This window comes from Aricia agestis, chromosome 6, assembly GCF_905147365.1.
Source record: "Aricia agestis chromosome 6, ilAriAges1.1, whole genome shotgun sequence".
NCBI classification, from domain to species: domain Eukaryota; kingdom Metazoa; phylum Arthropoda; class Insecta; order Lepidoptera; family Lycaenidae; genus Aricia; species Aricia agestis.
The window spans coordinates 8,609,262-8,625,884 of NC_056411.1; the positions used below are offsets into that span (position 1 = coordinate 8,609,262).

The window sequence follows — 16,623 nt, forward strand, 5'->3', positions numbered from 1 at the left end:
CGGCCCGTCCGCTTTATTTAAATAGTGGTCACGCTGCCATTTCCAAATTAAATTCGACGTTGAATTTGTACGAAAGTTCATTCCCACCGATATTTTTGTCTAGCAATTTTTTTTTGGGATTACATACTAAGGGTGGGTTGCACCAGAGGCGTGGTCAAAGTTAAAATTATGGTCAAAGTTATGCTTATAGTTAAGGCTAACTTTAACTTTAACCTTAACTTTGACCACAGAATTTGACAGATGATAGCTGGTCCGACAAGGCTTTATATGAACGTGGGCGGGGGCGCTGCTGGTAAGAGCTGAACTGTCAAAAATGGAGTTTTTGTATGATGACAGCGTTAGTTCCTTTTTTCGCCACGTTCATTTAAAGCCTTGTCGAGCTCAAGGTTATGGTTAAATATGGCGTCCATTTTTGACTTTAACCAAAGATTTGAAGTTTTGCATTGTAGAGTTAAAGTTACAGTTAATAGTTAAAGTAAGTTGGTGCAACCCACCCTAACTAATCTCGCGCCAGAAAACAAGCCAACACAGCAGCTGAGCCCACATGAAAATCATTATTGTTTTCCTACTTTTAATCGATTTTAAATTTCTTGTGCACAGGAAGTACAGTGCTACTGTTTGGAAAAAAAATTAAAGTCGCAGAAAAGGTTGTTCAGGGAAGTAGCTAACGGAGTTTCAATACAGCTAAAGCCACATTGACCGATTTGGTCGTCAGCTCTTACGGCCGTTCCCAATATTTGATCTATCTCTGGTTTTGCCCTACTAGAGATAGGAATAGCTCACATTAGACATTATATGTCAATTGTGAGCTATTCCTATCTCTAGTAGGGCAAAACCAGAGATAGATCAAATATTGGGAATGGCCGTAAGTCGATATTATCGCTTGACATCTCGCGGTGTCGCCGCTAATCCGCGCGTTCGGGCGGACGCATATAAATAGAGCTTAAACACCGCCAATGCTTATCTTTTGACTATAGAAATATGGTGCCCCGAAGCCGCCTCCAGAAGTAATTCGTATTTGTGGACGAGCTTGCTGTGGTCTCCGTACACCCTGTACTTCATGAGAATATGAGCCAGTTGAATTTTCATTTGTAACATGGCGTATACTTTTCCTGTAAGTATAAAATGGTTTTTGAAATCCGTTCACACATAGCTAGTGTTCTATAAATAAAAGTTAATGAAAACCTATGGTGCCCAGACCTCATCATTGGCCGAGTCGCAAAGGTCCCAACTCGGGTTTTGTCAAAGAGCAATGGAGCGCAGCATGTTAGGTGTAAGACTAGCTGACCGAATAAAAAATAGCACGCTGCGCTCCAAAACATTAAACAGGTGTTAAGGACATCGGCATGAAAGCTGCAAAGTTAAAGTGAGACTGGGCTGGTCAGTGGTCATACCAACCGCATGCATCCTGATTCCTGACCGTTGGACAAAGACCTGTGCAGCATGTCAGATTTTGGTCGGATTATTTACTGTATGTGCTAGTAGCGCCCTCTGGTTCGACCTTCGCGTAATATTCCCTATTATCACATCGGTATAACCTACATTAAAGACCGCAGTCTTATAGAAATCACAAGAATTAAAAGAGGATTACCTATACAGTTCCTCCTTCCAATACCAAAGGGGGCGAATAAGTGTGTAAAATTGGCATCCGGGGTTAGCCATCTCTCCGGCCTGAACTCGAGCGGGTCACCCCACAGAGAGTGCCGATGTAAAGCGTTCACCAATATGAAGCATTCGTTACCTTTGTACAAGGTGTAATTTTCTAAAAATAATAATAATATATTTTTTACCACATCTCTCTATTATAATAAAACCCTGTGATAATTCGTTTTGATCTAGATTATAGTTGAACAAATACTTGACCAATCGGGCTAGCACGGCCACCAGTAGAAATGCGAAAGTATAGACAAACTGTGGAGATAAACTTAAGGTGAAGTTCCGATCCTTTTTCGTTCCGAAAAATTCAATTAAAACGCCACTTTATGACAGAGTACAGACTGTGAGTGAGTCCTAAAAATTCAAATAATATCCTACTTTATGACATATAATATTATAGTCTGTCATAAAGTGGCATTTAATTAAATTTTTGTCGGTCGCGATTAGCCGCGGTAAGGAACGGAACGGACCTTAAGTTTATGTCCACAGTTTGTCCATACTTTCGTATTTCTACTGGTGGTCGTGCTAGCCCGGCAAAGACACTGTAAGTATTTAAATTGGGTAGCATTTGAAGATGAATGCACTTCGTGAGTACAAAGTTTTATTTTTATTTTGATGCCCCAAAAACCAGTTGTTATAACTTGGAGATTTAAATACTTACAACAAACGTTGTTCTGTCTGTGGCATAGTAGGCAGTAGCTCCCAAACGAAAACCTCCAGTTAATATAACTGGAGGTATTCGCGGCAAATTCGCAATATATTGGACGATTTTTATAAGTGATAAGAGAGATATAAGCCGAAAGAAAAGTTACACCAACCTCAATTTTTTTAAATAAAAAATACTCACTTAATTGAATATCTCTGTCTATATGTCTAGATATGATCGGTATGATGGTGTGCATTCTTAGCGTCTCCTTTATTATCGCCTCTAAGTAAACTAATTTTGATACATTCACTTTACTTATTACAAAATCATTGATTTCGTTGCATGAACTATTTTCTTTTATTCTAAAAAAGATAAGTGAGAATAACTTAGGACACAGAAAGAAATAACTAGAATAAGAAATCAGACAAGTTGATTCATAGGCAGACCTACGTAATTTGGTCGTGTTATATCAAACCCAGCCGATAGATCACGAGTAACATTGAATTGACTTTACCCGACCAAATGAGGTAGGTCCGCTGTCTGAATCAATTTCTTCGATGGCACATTATTACTAAAGCGGGGAATTGACTTCAATTCCCCGCTTAATGTGCCATCGAAGAAATTGATTCAAGATGATTTGATAGATCATTCAGATGATTTGATTGATTTAATACATCAAAGGCTTTTGATCTATTAAATATTTTAAAAGTTACATTCTTAAGGCCAGGTCACAACACTGCGTTGCGGCGTCGCATCGTAAAAATCTACGACGCCGCAGAACGCATCATGTAAATTTCCGATGCGACAGTGACTATTTCCAATGAAATTTTGCGCTCCGTCATCGCATCGCATTTCTGTACGATATTATTTTTGCGATGCGACGCCGCAACGCAGTGTTGTGGCCTGGCCCTTACTCTTCATAAAGCCGCTGTTGTACATCTGGATACGATCCTATGCGTACTAGCGCGTAGATCAGCCCCAGCGCGGAGGTATCGAAAGAACTCAACACCAAAGTGTTAACTTCGTCAAAGATCTCCTTCCTCGACAATCCCTTATCTTCTTTTTGTATTAATAGCTCAAGAAAGGACTCGATTTGTTCGCCTAAAAAAGGATTAATCATTGATATGCTCTTTACTAGTGATTGTAGAGAGCTGAGCGGTTTCAGGTAAGAAAATATGAAGAGATATAAGCATAACTCTTCATATTTTAAGAGTTATATGTATGGAATCATAATAAGATTTAAAGCAAAATCATAAAAAAAACCTACCATCTGTTGCTTCAGATGACGCCAATCCATCGGATTTATTTTTGAGATCGACTTTCTTATCATTAAATATCTGAAATTATACAATTTGAAAGTCAAATGGTTTTCGTTGGCTTAAAGCCTTTGTAGAAAAAGCTGATATCTGCCGTGTCGTTCACACTGAAATTAATTGTACTTCTGATGATGATGATAAGGAATAAGGATAAATAGTCCCTGGGAGTGGAACTAGCAGTCTAATATAGTAAAAAAGTTATCAACATCAATCCATCATATCCACAATCCACAATCATAGTTTTCGTGTCAATAATATGTAACAACTAGCTGTCCCGGCAAACGTTTCTTTGCCATATAAAGTATTTCGGCCGTATTATTTTATTGAAGTGACTAAATAAGTATGTGACCATGACAACGTCCATCGCTATCCCGTCGCACAAACAATGGTTGCCGTCAGTCTCGAGTTGTAATAATTTACTATTATTTATTCAACAAATGCACTTATCAATATAAAAAGTACCCAGTAGCCGATTTTCATACCCACTGAATATGCATATAAAATTTGGTTAAAACCAGTAAAGCCGTTTCGGAGGAGTACGCGGCCTAACATTGTGACACGAGAATTTTACAAATAAGATTATTGGTAGAACAATGTTGTAACTTGTAAGTATACTATTTAAGCATACTGTTATCGATGTTCTACATTCATATCAATAATTATTTGATATGTGCGGATAACATAATATAATTTTCACAAAAAGAAAATACATTTTTCTGCATTAAAAAATCCTACCATTTCTGTTACATCTAATACATCCATAATAGCTTCTCGTTGTCTTCGACCTATCGTAGACCAGTTGAATATAAAATCATAACGGTAAAGCCAAATCTTCTTGACTCTTTTAATGATGACTTCTGGCAAAACATACAAAGCTTCGAACATGATCTGTAGCCGTCTTTCCTTATTGTATCGTGTCGTACCTGTGAGAGTTGCTGAAATTGAAATAACAACAGGTGTAAAAAAACGGTGGCGCTAGCAGAAAACACATTGTTAAAATGCCCGACGCACTTAAAGATCTTCAAAAATGAGTATGTAGAGCAAAATAAGTATAATTTATAAAAACTTTCGTACGTATTACTTCGTGAGAGATCGCTTTCAGTTTCTACTATATGCTATTATATTAATTATATCGTAGTCTGAAACCGCCTTATAAAAACTTGTTTTTGAAAACTTGCTTACCAATTGTATTTTTTACAACGGTCTCCCTCACACAACGGTCGGAATCGAAGTCACCTTTTCCCTCATAGGCACTGAGGCGTTGGACCAGCTCCCTCGCGTTGGAGTTGAACAGTTGAATGAATCCATCGAGAACGCGCTGATTGAACATTTGATTCATCAACCTCCGATGTCGTTGCCATATTGGTGCTGCAATATCGCAAATGAGATTTTTAAGTTTCAGGCTTTTACACAAGATATAGAATATCTCAGTATAGTCTAAAATCATCTAGATATTGGCGAGTGTGTAAATCGGAGGCTGATTTTGATATAAAAAAGCCTGTGCTTTTATTTTCACTGTATGATCGGTTAGATAATGACTCAAAATAGAAGTTTACACTGTACTAAGTGAACGACAAACGTTCATTAAAGTGTATCGAGATTAAGCTGTATCGAGCCAGCGAGCATCTTGAAAATCGAACTTTTGTTTTTTATTTATTTTTCTAGCGTGTATATTCCATAATTCTTATGTATTCATGCTCTAGAAATTCTTTAAAGCATATTCTATTCTTACTTACGGTTATTACATATCAGTCCGTCCCCGAGTAAGTTTTTGGTGAACTCGTACATAACTGGCGGCTTCGCCAGAAAATTCTGCGCCACCGTGTAGCAGTCGTCAGGATCGGAGAGAACTGAAACATTGAGATTTGTTTTGTTACGCATTTCTGTTTCATGACGTCATACAAATTACAGTAGGTACGCGATACGCACGACTATACGACTATGACGGTGATTATAATTTAATATTTATATTTCCAAGAAATAAATATAATTGTTTGAAAATAAATTGTTAAGGTTCAAAGTGACGAAACCAATAAAATAAATTAGTAAGTAAATAAAATACTTTTTTGTCCGAGGCAGTCACAATGTTAAATAAAAATATAAACAAAAAACTTTTTGAAAAAAAGGTTTTATTAAAATAGTCTAAAAAGAAGAAAATAAACTCCTTAAAAATTTTAACTATTAAGTTATAATCATAGAGTATACATTATAGCAAAGGTTATGATCCTCAATATATTATACAATTTGCATGATAATAAAAGCTTGTCGCGCGATTTGAAAATAAACTAGTACCAATTTTTATAATTAACTATCTGAGTAAATTGATATTATATTTTAATTTTAATAAAATCAAGTACTGATAGGTAGATTGTTAAGTCTCGCGTCAAGCTAATATTAATATTTTTATAGCTAGGCATATTACTATTTTCTATACTAATTTTCGCGTGACCGCACACTCAGCTATAATATATATTTCTGGTAGCTACTAAAATATATATTATAGTACGATATATTAATATATATTATAGCTAAGTCTGTGACGGGCTTCAACCGGGCATTTATGAAACCCGGCTGTCAGTCACGTCATTGCACGTCACGTCACGTGAAGTCACGACACGACACGTCACGTTACGTCACGTCACGTCGGGTTACGTCACGACAAGACACGACATGACACGCACGACACGACTTGAATATTATTTTTCAATTTACTCTCAATGAGCCCTTTTATTTGATACCCATATTGCAGAAGTGCTTTAAAAATAACTATTCCCCTGTCTCGGCTAAGCTGTCATATTGAATATAGAATGTCATTCTTAGAGTATACATTAGCAAGCTATAGAGCGCGCGCATCGCTCGTTCCCCGTTGTGCCGATCGTAAGCAGAAGTTCTATAGATACTCAAACGTATAACGCAAGTCTAGTGATGTTCCATGCGCCATCGTTTGACGCTTATAGGAAAATATGTTCACACTCGTGCTTACAGTAACGTATAACGCAAGTCTAGTGATGTTCCATGCGCCATCGTTTGACGCTTATAGGAAAATATGTTCACACTCGTGCTTACAGTTCATACCTTGTTAGAAGCACTCTATAGCTTGCTATAATGTATACTCTATGATGTCATTACATTCGTTTCCGAATTACTGGCCGTGTTCGTCGGCGTATTTTTGGACAAACCTTTTATTGCGCATGTCCAAAAGATGTCATGGCAACGACATAACAAGTTGCTGGTCAAGTCGTAAACAACGTCTTAATTGTTTATACATGATTAAAATAATAAAAGCTATACATAAGCCTAAATTGCCTAACAGCCGCACAAATAATTTATTTAACACTATGATAGTGTTTGATTATTTTATTTTGGAAAATATGGATATGGATCACTTGGAATTTTTTTAAAATTTAATTGTTTTTTTTTATGAAATAAGAGGGCAAACGAGCAAACGGGTCACCTGATGGAAAGCAACTTCCGTCACCCATGGACACTCGTAGCATCAGAAGAGATGCAGGTGCGTTTGCCGGCCTTTTAAGAGGGAATAGGGTGACAGGGGAGGGTAGGGATGGGAAGGGAAGGGAATAGGGGAAGGTAGGGAAGGGAATAGGGTAGGGGATTGGGCCTCCGGTAAACTCACTCACTTGGTGAAACACAGCGCAAGCGCTGTTTCACGCCGGTTTTCTGTGAGAGCGTGGTATTTCTCCGGTCGAGCCGGCCCATTCGTGCCGAAGCATGGCTCTCCCACTGGTTTGTTCATTGCAACGCCACCAACAAATTGCAATTGGGTTAAATGTCAAGTCGTAAACAGTTGTCGTTGCCATGGCATGACATGATTTGGACATGCGCAATAACTAGGTTTTGCAGCGAATGCGCTAAAAATTACGCCGATGAACACGGCCTCTCAGTAAGTCCTTTCATTTAATACCCATATTGCAGAAGTGCATTAAAAATAACTATTCTCGTATCTTGGATGAGCCGCCATATTGAATGTAGAATGACGTTATATTTGTTTTCGAGTTACTTTCAATGAGCCCTTTCATTTGATACCCATATTGCAGAAGTGCATTAAAAATAACTATTCCCCTATCTTGGATGAGCCGCCATGTTGGATGTAGAATGAAATTACATTCGTTTTCGAGTTACTCTCAAAAAGCTTTTTCATTTAATATCCATATTGTAGGACTGCATAGAAAATAATTATTTCGCCATCTTGGATGGTCGGCCATATTGGATTTAGAGTGATGTCACATACCATATCGTGCATGGTCATCCATACTAAACGCGTATGCAAAATTTCAGCTCAATCAGTTAAATATATCTACCTTAAAATTGAGTTCCAAAATTCCACCGTAACATACATACTTACATACATACAGAGCAAGTTAAATAAAAGCTTTTAAAAATGGTGGAATCTTACTATAAACTTTTGTTGTCCCAATTTTGATTGAAAAAGGATGCATTCTTTTGAGGCTTTCGTCACCTAATTTTTGCAAGTTTTCCCACAAACCTGGAAAAAGAAAATTGTTATTATTAGACAGCGCGATTAAACTCCCCGACTTGGGTATTTTGGCAAACTCTAAAACAGAGGTTCCCAACTTTTTTTTTACGCCAACCTCATGTTGAGTTGACGTAAAAAAAGTTTTCCATACAAGATGTAATAAGTATCAGAAGACTTCTAGCATTATTTGAAATAACAAAAAATCTATGTTTACGCCCCGTCCGTCCCCTTGACATCTAATTTACACCCCCTAGGGGGCAAATCCCCTAAATATTGGGAGTGTTTGCTCTTGTCTAGCTAGACTCAACTTCAAGTAATGATTACTCTTACTAGCGGTAGATCCCGGCATGTGGTGAGCATGGCCGATGAAGGGCAGAGCGCCCGGCAACATCGGCGGCTCATGGGGCCTGCGCAGCGATCTCAGCCGCAGTAGCGACAGTAATACAGCTGTCACTAGTATTATGGCCACTACGACCATTTTGTACCTGAAAATATATTTTATCAACATTGTACAAAACAATCATGACTTCAATCGTTTTTACAATAATTTATATTCAGCTATATTATACCCTAATGCCCGGGCCGCACCTGCGTAGTGCTTCGTGCTTAAAACGATACCATTGGACGATCTGCGTGTATCGTCCAATGGTATTATCTCATAGCACAAAGCTTCGTGACGATAGACGCATGTGCGGCCGCGGCACAGAATTAGATTATATTTTGTTTATTATTTTGCATCTTATTGGATTCAAAATTACTTGACTGCAGATTTTGATTAATATAGAGTTAGAAGGTCATGACTACCTTTTACCGTTGCAAAGTGAATTATGATATTTTACTTGAAAACCCAAGTGGCCAGTTGGCCAGGTTTTTTACCTGATGAGATTCCAAAGACTTGGGTTATTTTTCAAGTTCCATTGATTAAGTAATGTTTTTTGAACTACGTTACTATTTATATAAAAGCCTTTATTTATTTTAAATACACGTCGTTATTTTAATTTGTTTTTCAAATATCATTAGTAATAAAAATACAATATTTTTTTTAATTACTTAATAAAATAAGTAATTATAATATTAAAAATAATCGGTCAAGTGCGAGTCGGACTCGCGCACGAAGGGTTCCGTACCGTTATAGAGCAAAAGTAGGCCAAAATTAGTTTTTTGTATGGGAGCCCCGCTTAAATTTTTATTTTATTTAAATATTATTATTAATTGTTAAAGTACATAATTATATAATTAAGGCTTTTATGAAAATTTCAAGTGCCTACCTGTTGTCATCATTGATACCGAGCAAAAATGTTTGAAAAATCACGTTTGTTGTATGAGAGCCCCCCTAGTATAATTTGTTGTTATAGCGGCAACAGAAATACATAATCTGTGAAAATTTCAACTCTCTAGCTATTACCATTCTTGAGTTACAGCCTGGAGATAGACAGACATCGAAGTCTCAGTAATAGGGTCCCGTTTTTACCCTTTGGGTACGGAACCCTAAAAAACTAAAAAGCATAAAAAAACGTTTTGGCCTATAAAATAGTCTTACACTACATGATACTAGCTCAGAATGAATTGTATTAGTATAAGTAAGGTCAATGTGTCGAAGTCTCAAACTCAATGCTCAATTCATACTTTTCTCAAATTAAAATTTAACATTGACCTGAGATTCGCTTTTTAAAGTAACTTGTGTCATTGGAAATTATAGGCTATATATTAATTAGACCTATAATGATCTAAAAATAGTCTTAGTTGCAGTATTTTTTATTAACGTGCTATTTTTTAAAAACTCGGCGTGTGGACTTCCCTTACAGTTTGAGGTAAGTCCGTCTAGTAGCAATATAGCCCTAACCTGTGAAGTTTCCCCCGTTTTACCCAGATTTTCCTGAGTTTCTTCGGTCGTATTAGTCTTAGCGTGATAATACAATATAGCCTATAGTCTTACTCGATAAATGATCTATCTAACACTGAGATATGTTTTTAAATCGGACCTGTAGTTCCTGAGACTGACGCGTTCAAGCAAACATACTCTTCAGGTTTATAATATTAGGTAGGTATAGATTTTTTTTTATTATCGCTTGACAAACTCGAGTCTCGATCTAAAAGACTATGAAATGGTATAATATGGTAGTGATGATGATGATGATGATGAATGTAATTTGCATAGTAGCATATGCTTTCTGTTCTTAAAACAACGCCGAAACTCCCAAACTTGTATCTATAAAGAATCAGGAGTTCTCACAGCACCTTCCGAACCACGGTATACCAGGTATATCTCGGTGCAAAATCTTACTTGTTGGTAGCATATGCTTAGAATACTTCTTACGAAACCGAAGTCACCACATGTTTCCCTATAAGTTTTGAGAAGTTCCCTCGATTACTTATGGATCCTTCATCAGATCACCACTTTTGTGAATATAAGACCAAATTGGGATGATACCCTATATACCAAAAGAAACATTTTGAAAATCGGTTAACAAACGGCGGAGTAATCGTTGAATATGAGAAAACGATCATAACACTTCTAACATTTTGAAAGTCGGTTAAAATTGTAGCCTATGTGTTATTCTGATGTATAAGCTATATTATTGTAAAGTTTCATTAAAATCCGTTTAGTAGTTTTTGCGTGAAAGAGTAACAAACATCCATACATCTACACATCCATACATCCAAACAAACTTTCGCCTTTATAATATTAGTAGGAAGTAGGATAGCAGGATTGAACATGAGTAATAAGTAAAAGGATCACTAAATTACTTACGTAATCCAAGAAACTCTAAAAGTTCCTTCGTATTCCCACTTTTTTAAATTTTTTTGGCAGAGATTTACACTCCGACTGCGAGTTCAAACGGGAAAAAAATAGCAGATCGTTTTTTTCGTAACAGGTTGTTGTTGTAGCGACATGTCTGTTTCTTAGGTCAAACTAACTCTGCAATATTGTTTTACCCACTGAGTCTTATAAAACTAGTCGTTCAAATATGGAAGTTATTGCCGTTAGACGGACTTACCTCCCAGACGGACTTCGACACATTGATCTTACGCCAAATATAGGCCAGGAAAAATAAGTAAGTAAGACAAATTTTTAGTCACCTTTCTCATGGTACCTGCCCGTGTCAAACGTAGAGCTCCACAAACACGCAGGTATTCTAATATTGTACATGAGGCACTACTAAGAACCTGAGGATTCATCCATGTGAGATATGATCCCTCTAGGATCTGGGTCTATAACGAAAACGTAGCAACCTAATGACAGATTTGAGTAAATTTTTAGTAAAAAGTTTGTGGCTAGTCTTGATCCTTGCCTAAACTACTAAATTTATTAAGATCTTTGGACGTAGAGTCATAGTATTATGACTCAGCTTAAACGTAAAATACAAGGTGTAATTCCAAGGCTATTTTAATGACCCCTTTTGAGGTTTTAATGGATCCAAGGAATAACTTATGTTTGGGAAGCCCTGAATTTGTCTTGTTCTGATAAACGGTTCCAAGAATGTTTCGTAAAGGTAGGTGGGTCAAGTTACTACACAATAATATATTAATGTGCTACCTTTTTTAGGGTTCTGTAGCCAAAGGGTAAAAATTGGACCCTATTACTTCGATGTTTGTCTGTCTGTCTCAAGAGCCGCTATAGCTAGACTTCTGAAATTTTTACAGATCTTGTAAGTATATAATAATTAATATGTTGCCTCTATAACAACAATAAATATTTAAAGGGGGTTCCCATCTTCGATCACATATAAGATACAGTTTGTATGTGATCGAAGGTTCCCATACAACATACGTGATTATTAGGGTTCCGTACCCAAAGGGTAAAAACGGGACCCTGTTACTGAGACTTCTGACATTTTCACAGATTATGTATTTCCGTTGCCACTAGAACTACAAATACTAAAAATAAAATTAAACAAATATTTAAGGGGGCTCCCATTTGTATTTGTTGTCAAACGTAATTTTTTTGGTCTTTTTTGCTCGATATCAATAGTAGTAACATGTAAACTTTAATTATAATTTGTGTTCTTTAATATTTAATAATAATAAAATAAAAATAAAACAAATATATAAAAAGTTGGAAAATTTCTATGTTTAAATTATAATTTTTGACAAGGTTTAAATGTGGTACCGCATAACACGGTTGGCTTGTAAATCGAGGATGCAAGACAAATAAAATCGATACATCATATTTTATCGACTGAGAGCTGACGAGTGACGACCAAATCAGTCATGTAGCTTCAGCTTCAAAACTCCGTTAGCTACTTCCGTGAATAACCCATACATTACATTTTTTTAATTTTTTTCCCCACCCCACTACTCCCACACCCACCGGGCCACGGCCTGCCAGCACGTAGATTATCAGAAAGGGTTGTTCAGGGAAGTAGCTAACGGAGTTTTGATTCAGCTGAACCTACATTTTTTTCTTTTTTTCCCACCCCACTACTCCCACACCCACCGGGCCACGGCCTGCCAGCACGCATATTATCAGAAAGGGATGGTCAGGGAAGTAGCTAACCTAGTTTTAACACAGCTGAAGCTACATGACTTATTTGGTCATCAGCTCTCCGTGGATTTCGATTCTCATATTGTGTGAATAATTTTTTTTAATTGCCACAGTAAAGTAACCTAGCATAATAATGCTAGGTTACTTTACTGTGGCAATTAAAAAATATAATACAACTACAAGGTAATGCTTCCGATCAATAGATCGGAAGCATTACCTTGTAGTTGTATTGCGGTTGCCTCTATCAATGCCCTATGACGAGTGCAATTTAAATACGGATGCGGCAAGTCATCTGAGCATCGAGCATTGTGTTGTCATAACTAGGAAATAACATTAACAAAGTTAATTAAATCTGTACATAGTCCAATATCGTTTACAACATGTTATTATGTTCATAGAGACACAGGATTTTACATAGTGTCCTATGTCTATGGACTATGAGACAAAAATCAAGGAATATACAGCATGCCCCAAAACTATTTCTGTAAAGCTAAGAATCGTGAGTTCTATGACAAATATTTTTAATTATTGGGACTGGTACCGACTTCAAAATTATGAAGATTGTTTACAGAAATAGGTGAGGTTTAGGAAAATTCTGGAAAAGGCACTATTAAAGAGTAAGAATTGTGTAATACTTTTTAGTTCATGCAGAATAAGTAATGTTATTGTTTCCACTCACACAAAACACACACACAAAATCATATCATATAAATTTTGAGGATTTCCCTCGATTACTCATGGATCCCATCATCAGGTCACCACTTTTGTGAACATGGTACCAAATTGGGGTAAAACAAAAGAAAAAATTTCAAAATCGGTTTACAAACGGCGGAGTAATTTGAACATAGAAAAAAAAATCCACAGTCGAATATATTATAACCTCCTCATTTTTGGAAGTCGGTTAAAAGCCTCTTTCGACTTTTCCTTTAGAGTTTTTACCAATGATGTTTTATTAAAGATGGCGTATGCTCATACAAAGCGGTCCTCAGAATTTGTTCCTGTACGACATACAAATACCTACCTCTTACAACAATGAATGCGACAGATAATACGTTACGAATGATATAGAAAAGGATAGCTATATACTTTGAGTTGCACATCGGCACGCATGCGCGATTATTCAATATCACACGATTATCTGTCCTTATCACGCTGCAGTTGTCGTCCGTATTTTCTATCCTTTTTTAGTTTAATTTTTTGCACTAAATAATTTGTCGATAATGTTGGAAAATATCCAAATAAAAATTAATTACGTAACTTTTTCAGCCTTTTTTACCTTATAACTATAATTTTAGCATTTCGTAAAAACGCAGCTTGGCATTTTAAGGGGGCGACTAACCCTAAAGTGTCGATTTTATAATTCATTTTTATACTTGAAAATAAGCCCCAAATTGTTTCATTTTCTAAAATTAGATACTACATCATATTTCCGAGAATTCAATCTGAGCAAAAACACAATATCTTGAAATTTTCTCTATAGCAAAAATCACAAAGATGCATCTAATTTTCACGATTTTTCATTTATTGCCATAACCGTGCATTGAACTAAGTTAATATTTTAACACATTGTATAAAATTCTATCATTGATAGATCGACCTAGCGGATTTTTTAAATGTTGTATATTTATCGAGTTATTGAGAAAAAACTAATTTGGCGATGAATCCGCGTCGTTCTTTTTCACCTGGCATATGATAGACGGACGTGAATGTGAAGAGAGAAGGACAATGTTTGATTTTTGGGGTTAGTCGCCCTCTTAAGTCAAAAACGTGACACAATGATATTCTAACGTGACACCTCGTCGCTCACTCGCTGCCAACATGCAACTAATTCAAAAGAAGGCACTTCATTTGGCCGTATCAGACTGTACGCGCTAGTGCGATATCTACCTTTTTTTATAATAGAATATCATAGGTCTTTACAGGTCGAGTTTCCCAATACAGTATATTAAGTACTGTGTTGAAAGTTGAACTTGTACCCATTTGTTTTTAGGGTTCCGTACCCAACCCAAACGGTAAAAACGGGACCCTATTACTGAGATTTCGATGTCTGTCCCTCTGTCCATCTGTCTCCACTCTCCATGGTGAAGGAGTGCATCGAGCTAATATTATTTTGAAACTAGCTGTTGCCCGCGACTTCGTACGCGTTTGCATACCGTAGATCACATCCCAAGTATTATTTATTGTACAAAAGTATTCAATGTACAGAATTGACTTTCCTACGATTTTATTATATAATAGATGTTCCGCGCGGCTTCACTTGCGTAATTTAGGAATTTCACGCAACCGTACATTTTTCCGCAAAAAATAGCCTATGTCCCTTCACGTGGTCTATTCTTCATGTTTGCCAAATAACATAAAAATTGCTCCAGTAGTTCTTAAGATAATAAGCAATTTCATATGACTTGCCCCTTTTTATACACATTTTCCTCTATTTCTTCGTTTCTATTAGTTTTAGCATAATAAAATATAACCCATAGCCTTCCTCGATAAATGGGCTATCTGACACTGAAATAATTTTTCAAATCGGACCAGTAGTTTTAGAGATTAGCGCGTTCAAATATGCCCTTTCATATAATTTCCCACGTTTTTTACACATTTTCCTCTATTTCTTAGCTTCTATTAAGCTTAGCGTAATAAAATATAGCCTATAGCCTTTCTCGATAAATGGGCTATGTAACACTGAAAGAATTTTTCAAATCGGATCAGTAGTTCCTGAGATTAGCGCGTTCAAATAAGCCCTTTCATATAATTTCCCCAGTTTTTTCCACATTTTCCTCTATTTCTTCGCTCCTATTAGTCTTAGCGTGATAAAATATATCCTATAGCCTTCCTCAATAAATAGGCTATCTAACACTGAAATAATTTTTTGAATCGGACCAGTAGTTCCTGAGATTAGGGCGTTCAAACAAACAAACAAACAAACTCTGCAGAATTAAAATATTAAGTATAGATTATGCTTTTATCATATATTTTTTAACAAATAAAACATTACACACACACACACACTACAATACGCACTCAAGAAGATGACAGATTTTTGAGTGACAAACCTATACATAATATATACGAATTATACTCTTTTATTTATGGCTGAAGTCTGTTGACAATAAGTTGACAAATTGAAAATGGATTATAGTTTTTCTTATTGAATCTTAGATACTATTATATTAGACAATGCTTACACGGGCAATCTGAGATCAGCTGAGTCCTAGAGACAAGAGTTGAAAAAAAAATGATAAAGTCAATATTTTTTTACAAAATATAGGTAGAAGTCCTAATGTCGTTGAAACTAAGGTCGAAATTCGACCATTGGGCGATCTCTAGTTACAATAATTATTTGTTTACACAAAGTCATTTATCAATATAAAAACAAAACAACAATACCTTGTACAATGTACAGCCCGCGCGCCGCCGCTATAGCCTCGCAACTGTACTGAAGTCGCTTCATACAAATTACAAATGTAGCCTAAATCCTTCGCACAGTTGTTTTTGCTGTATTCGAGTTTTTATGTTTTCAAGATTCTTTTTTAGGGTTCCGTACCCAAAGGGTAAAAACGGAACCCTATTACTAAGACTTCATTGTCTGTCCGTCTGTCCGTCTGTATGTCACCAGGCTGTAACTCAAGAACGGTAATAGCTAGAGAGTTGAAATTTTCACAGATTGTGTAAGTAAATCCGTTGCCGCTATAACAAAAAAATACTAAAAACAAAATAAAATTAATAAGTATTTAAGGTAATCCCATACAACAAACGCGATTTTTTGCCTTTTTTGCTCGTAATCAACACTGATAAGAGGTAGGCACTTGAAATTTTCACAAAGGCCTTAAATAAATGTCTACTTTAATATTTAATAAAAATAAATAATTGACGTGGGCTCCCACACAAAAAACACAGTTTGGCCTATTTTTTCTCTATAACGGTACGGAACCCTTCGTGCGCGAGTCCGACTCGCACTTGGCCAATTTTAATGTTTTCAAGATTTTTTTAGAAAAACAATATCACATGTTTTAAATTGTTTGTATGG

General features: G+C 36.2%; 1 protein-coding gene across 1 annotated transcript; it reads right to left on the reverse strand.

Moving 5' to 3' along the window:
- Positions 1 to 950: 950 nt before the first annotated feature.
- Positions 951 to 16,037, reverse strand: LOC121727912 (cytochrome P450 4g1-like). The gene is made up of 11 exons (XM_042115968.1): positions 15,984 to 16,037; positions 8,444 to 8,598; positions 8,033 to 8,122; positions 5,355 to 5,468; positions 4,801 to 4,986; positions 4,354 to 4,553; positions 3,570 to 3,639; positions 3,217 to 3,403; positions 2,504 to 2,664; positions 1,592 to 1,762; positions 951 to 1,112 (listed from the first exon to the last, which is right to left on the reverse strand). Exons 2-11 carry the CDS (start codon positions 8,589 to 8,591, stop codon positions 961 to 963), a joined length of 1,479 nt encoding a protein of 492 aa, XP_041971902.1. The 5' UTR covers positions 8,592 to 8,598; positions 15,984 to 16,037; the 3' UTR covers positions 951 to 960.
- Between the last annotated feature and the right edge of the window lie 586 nt (positions 16,038 to 16,623).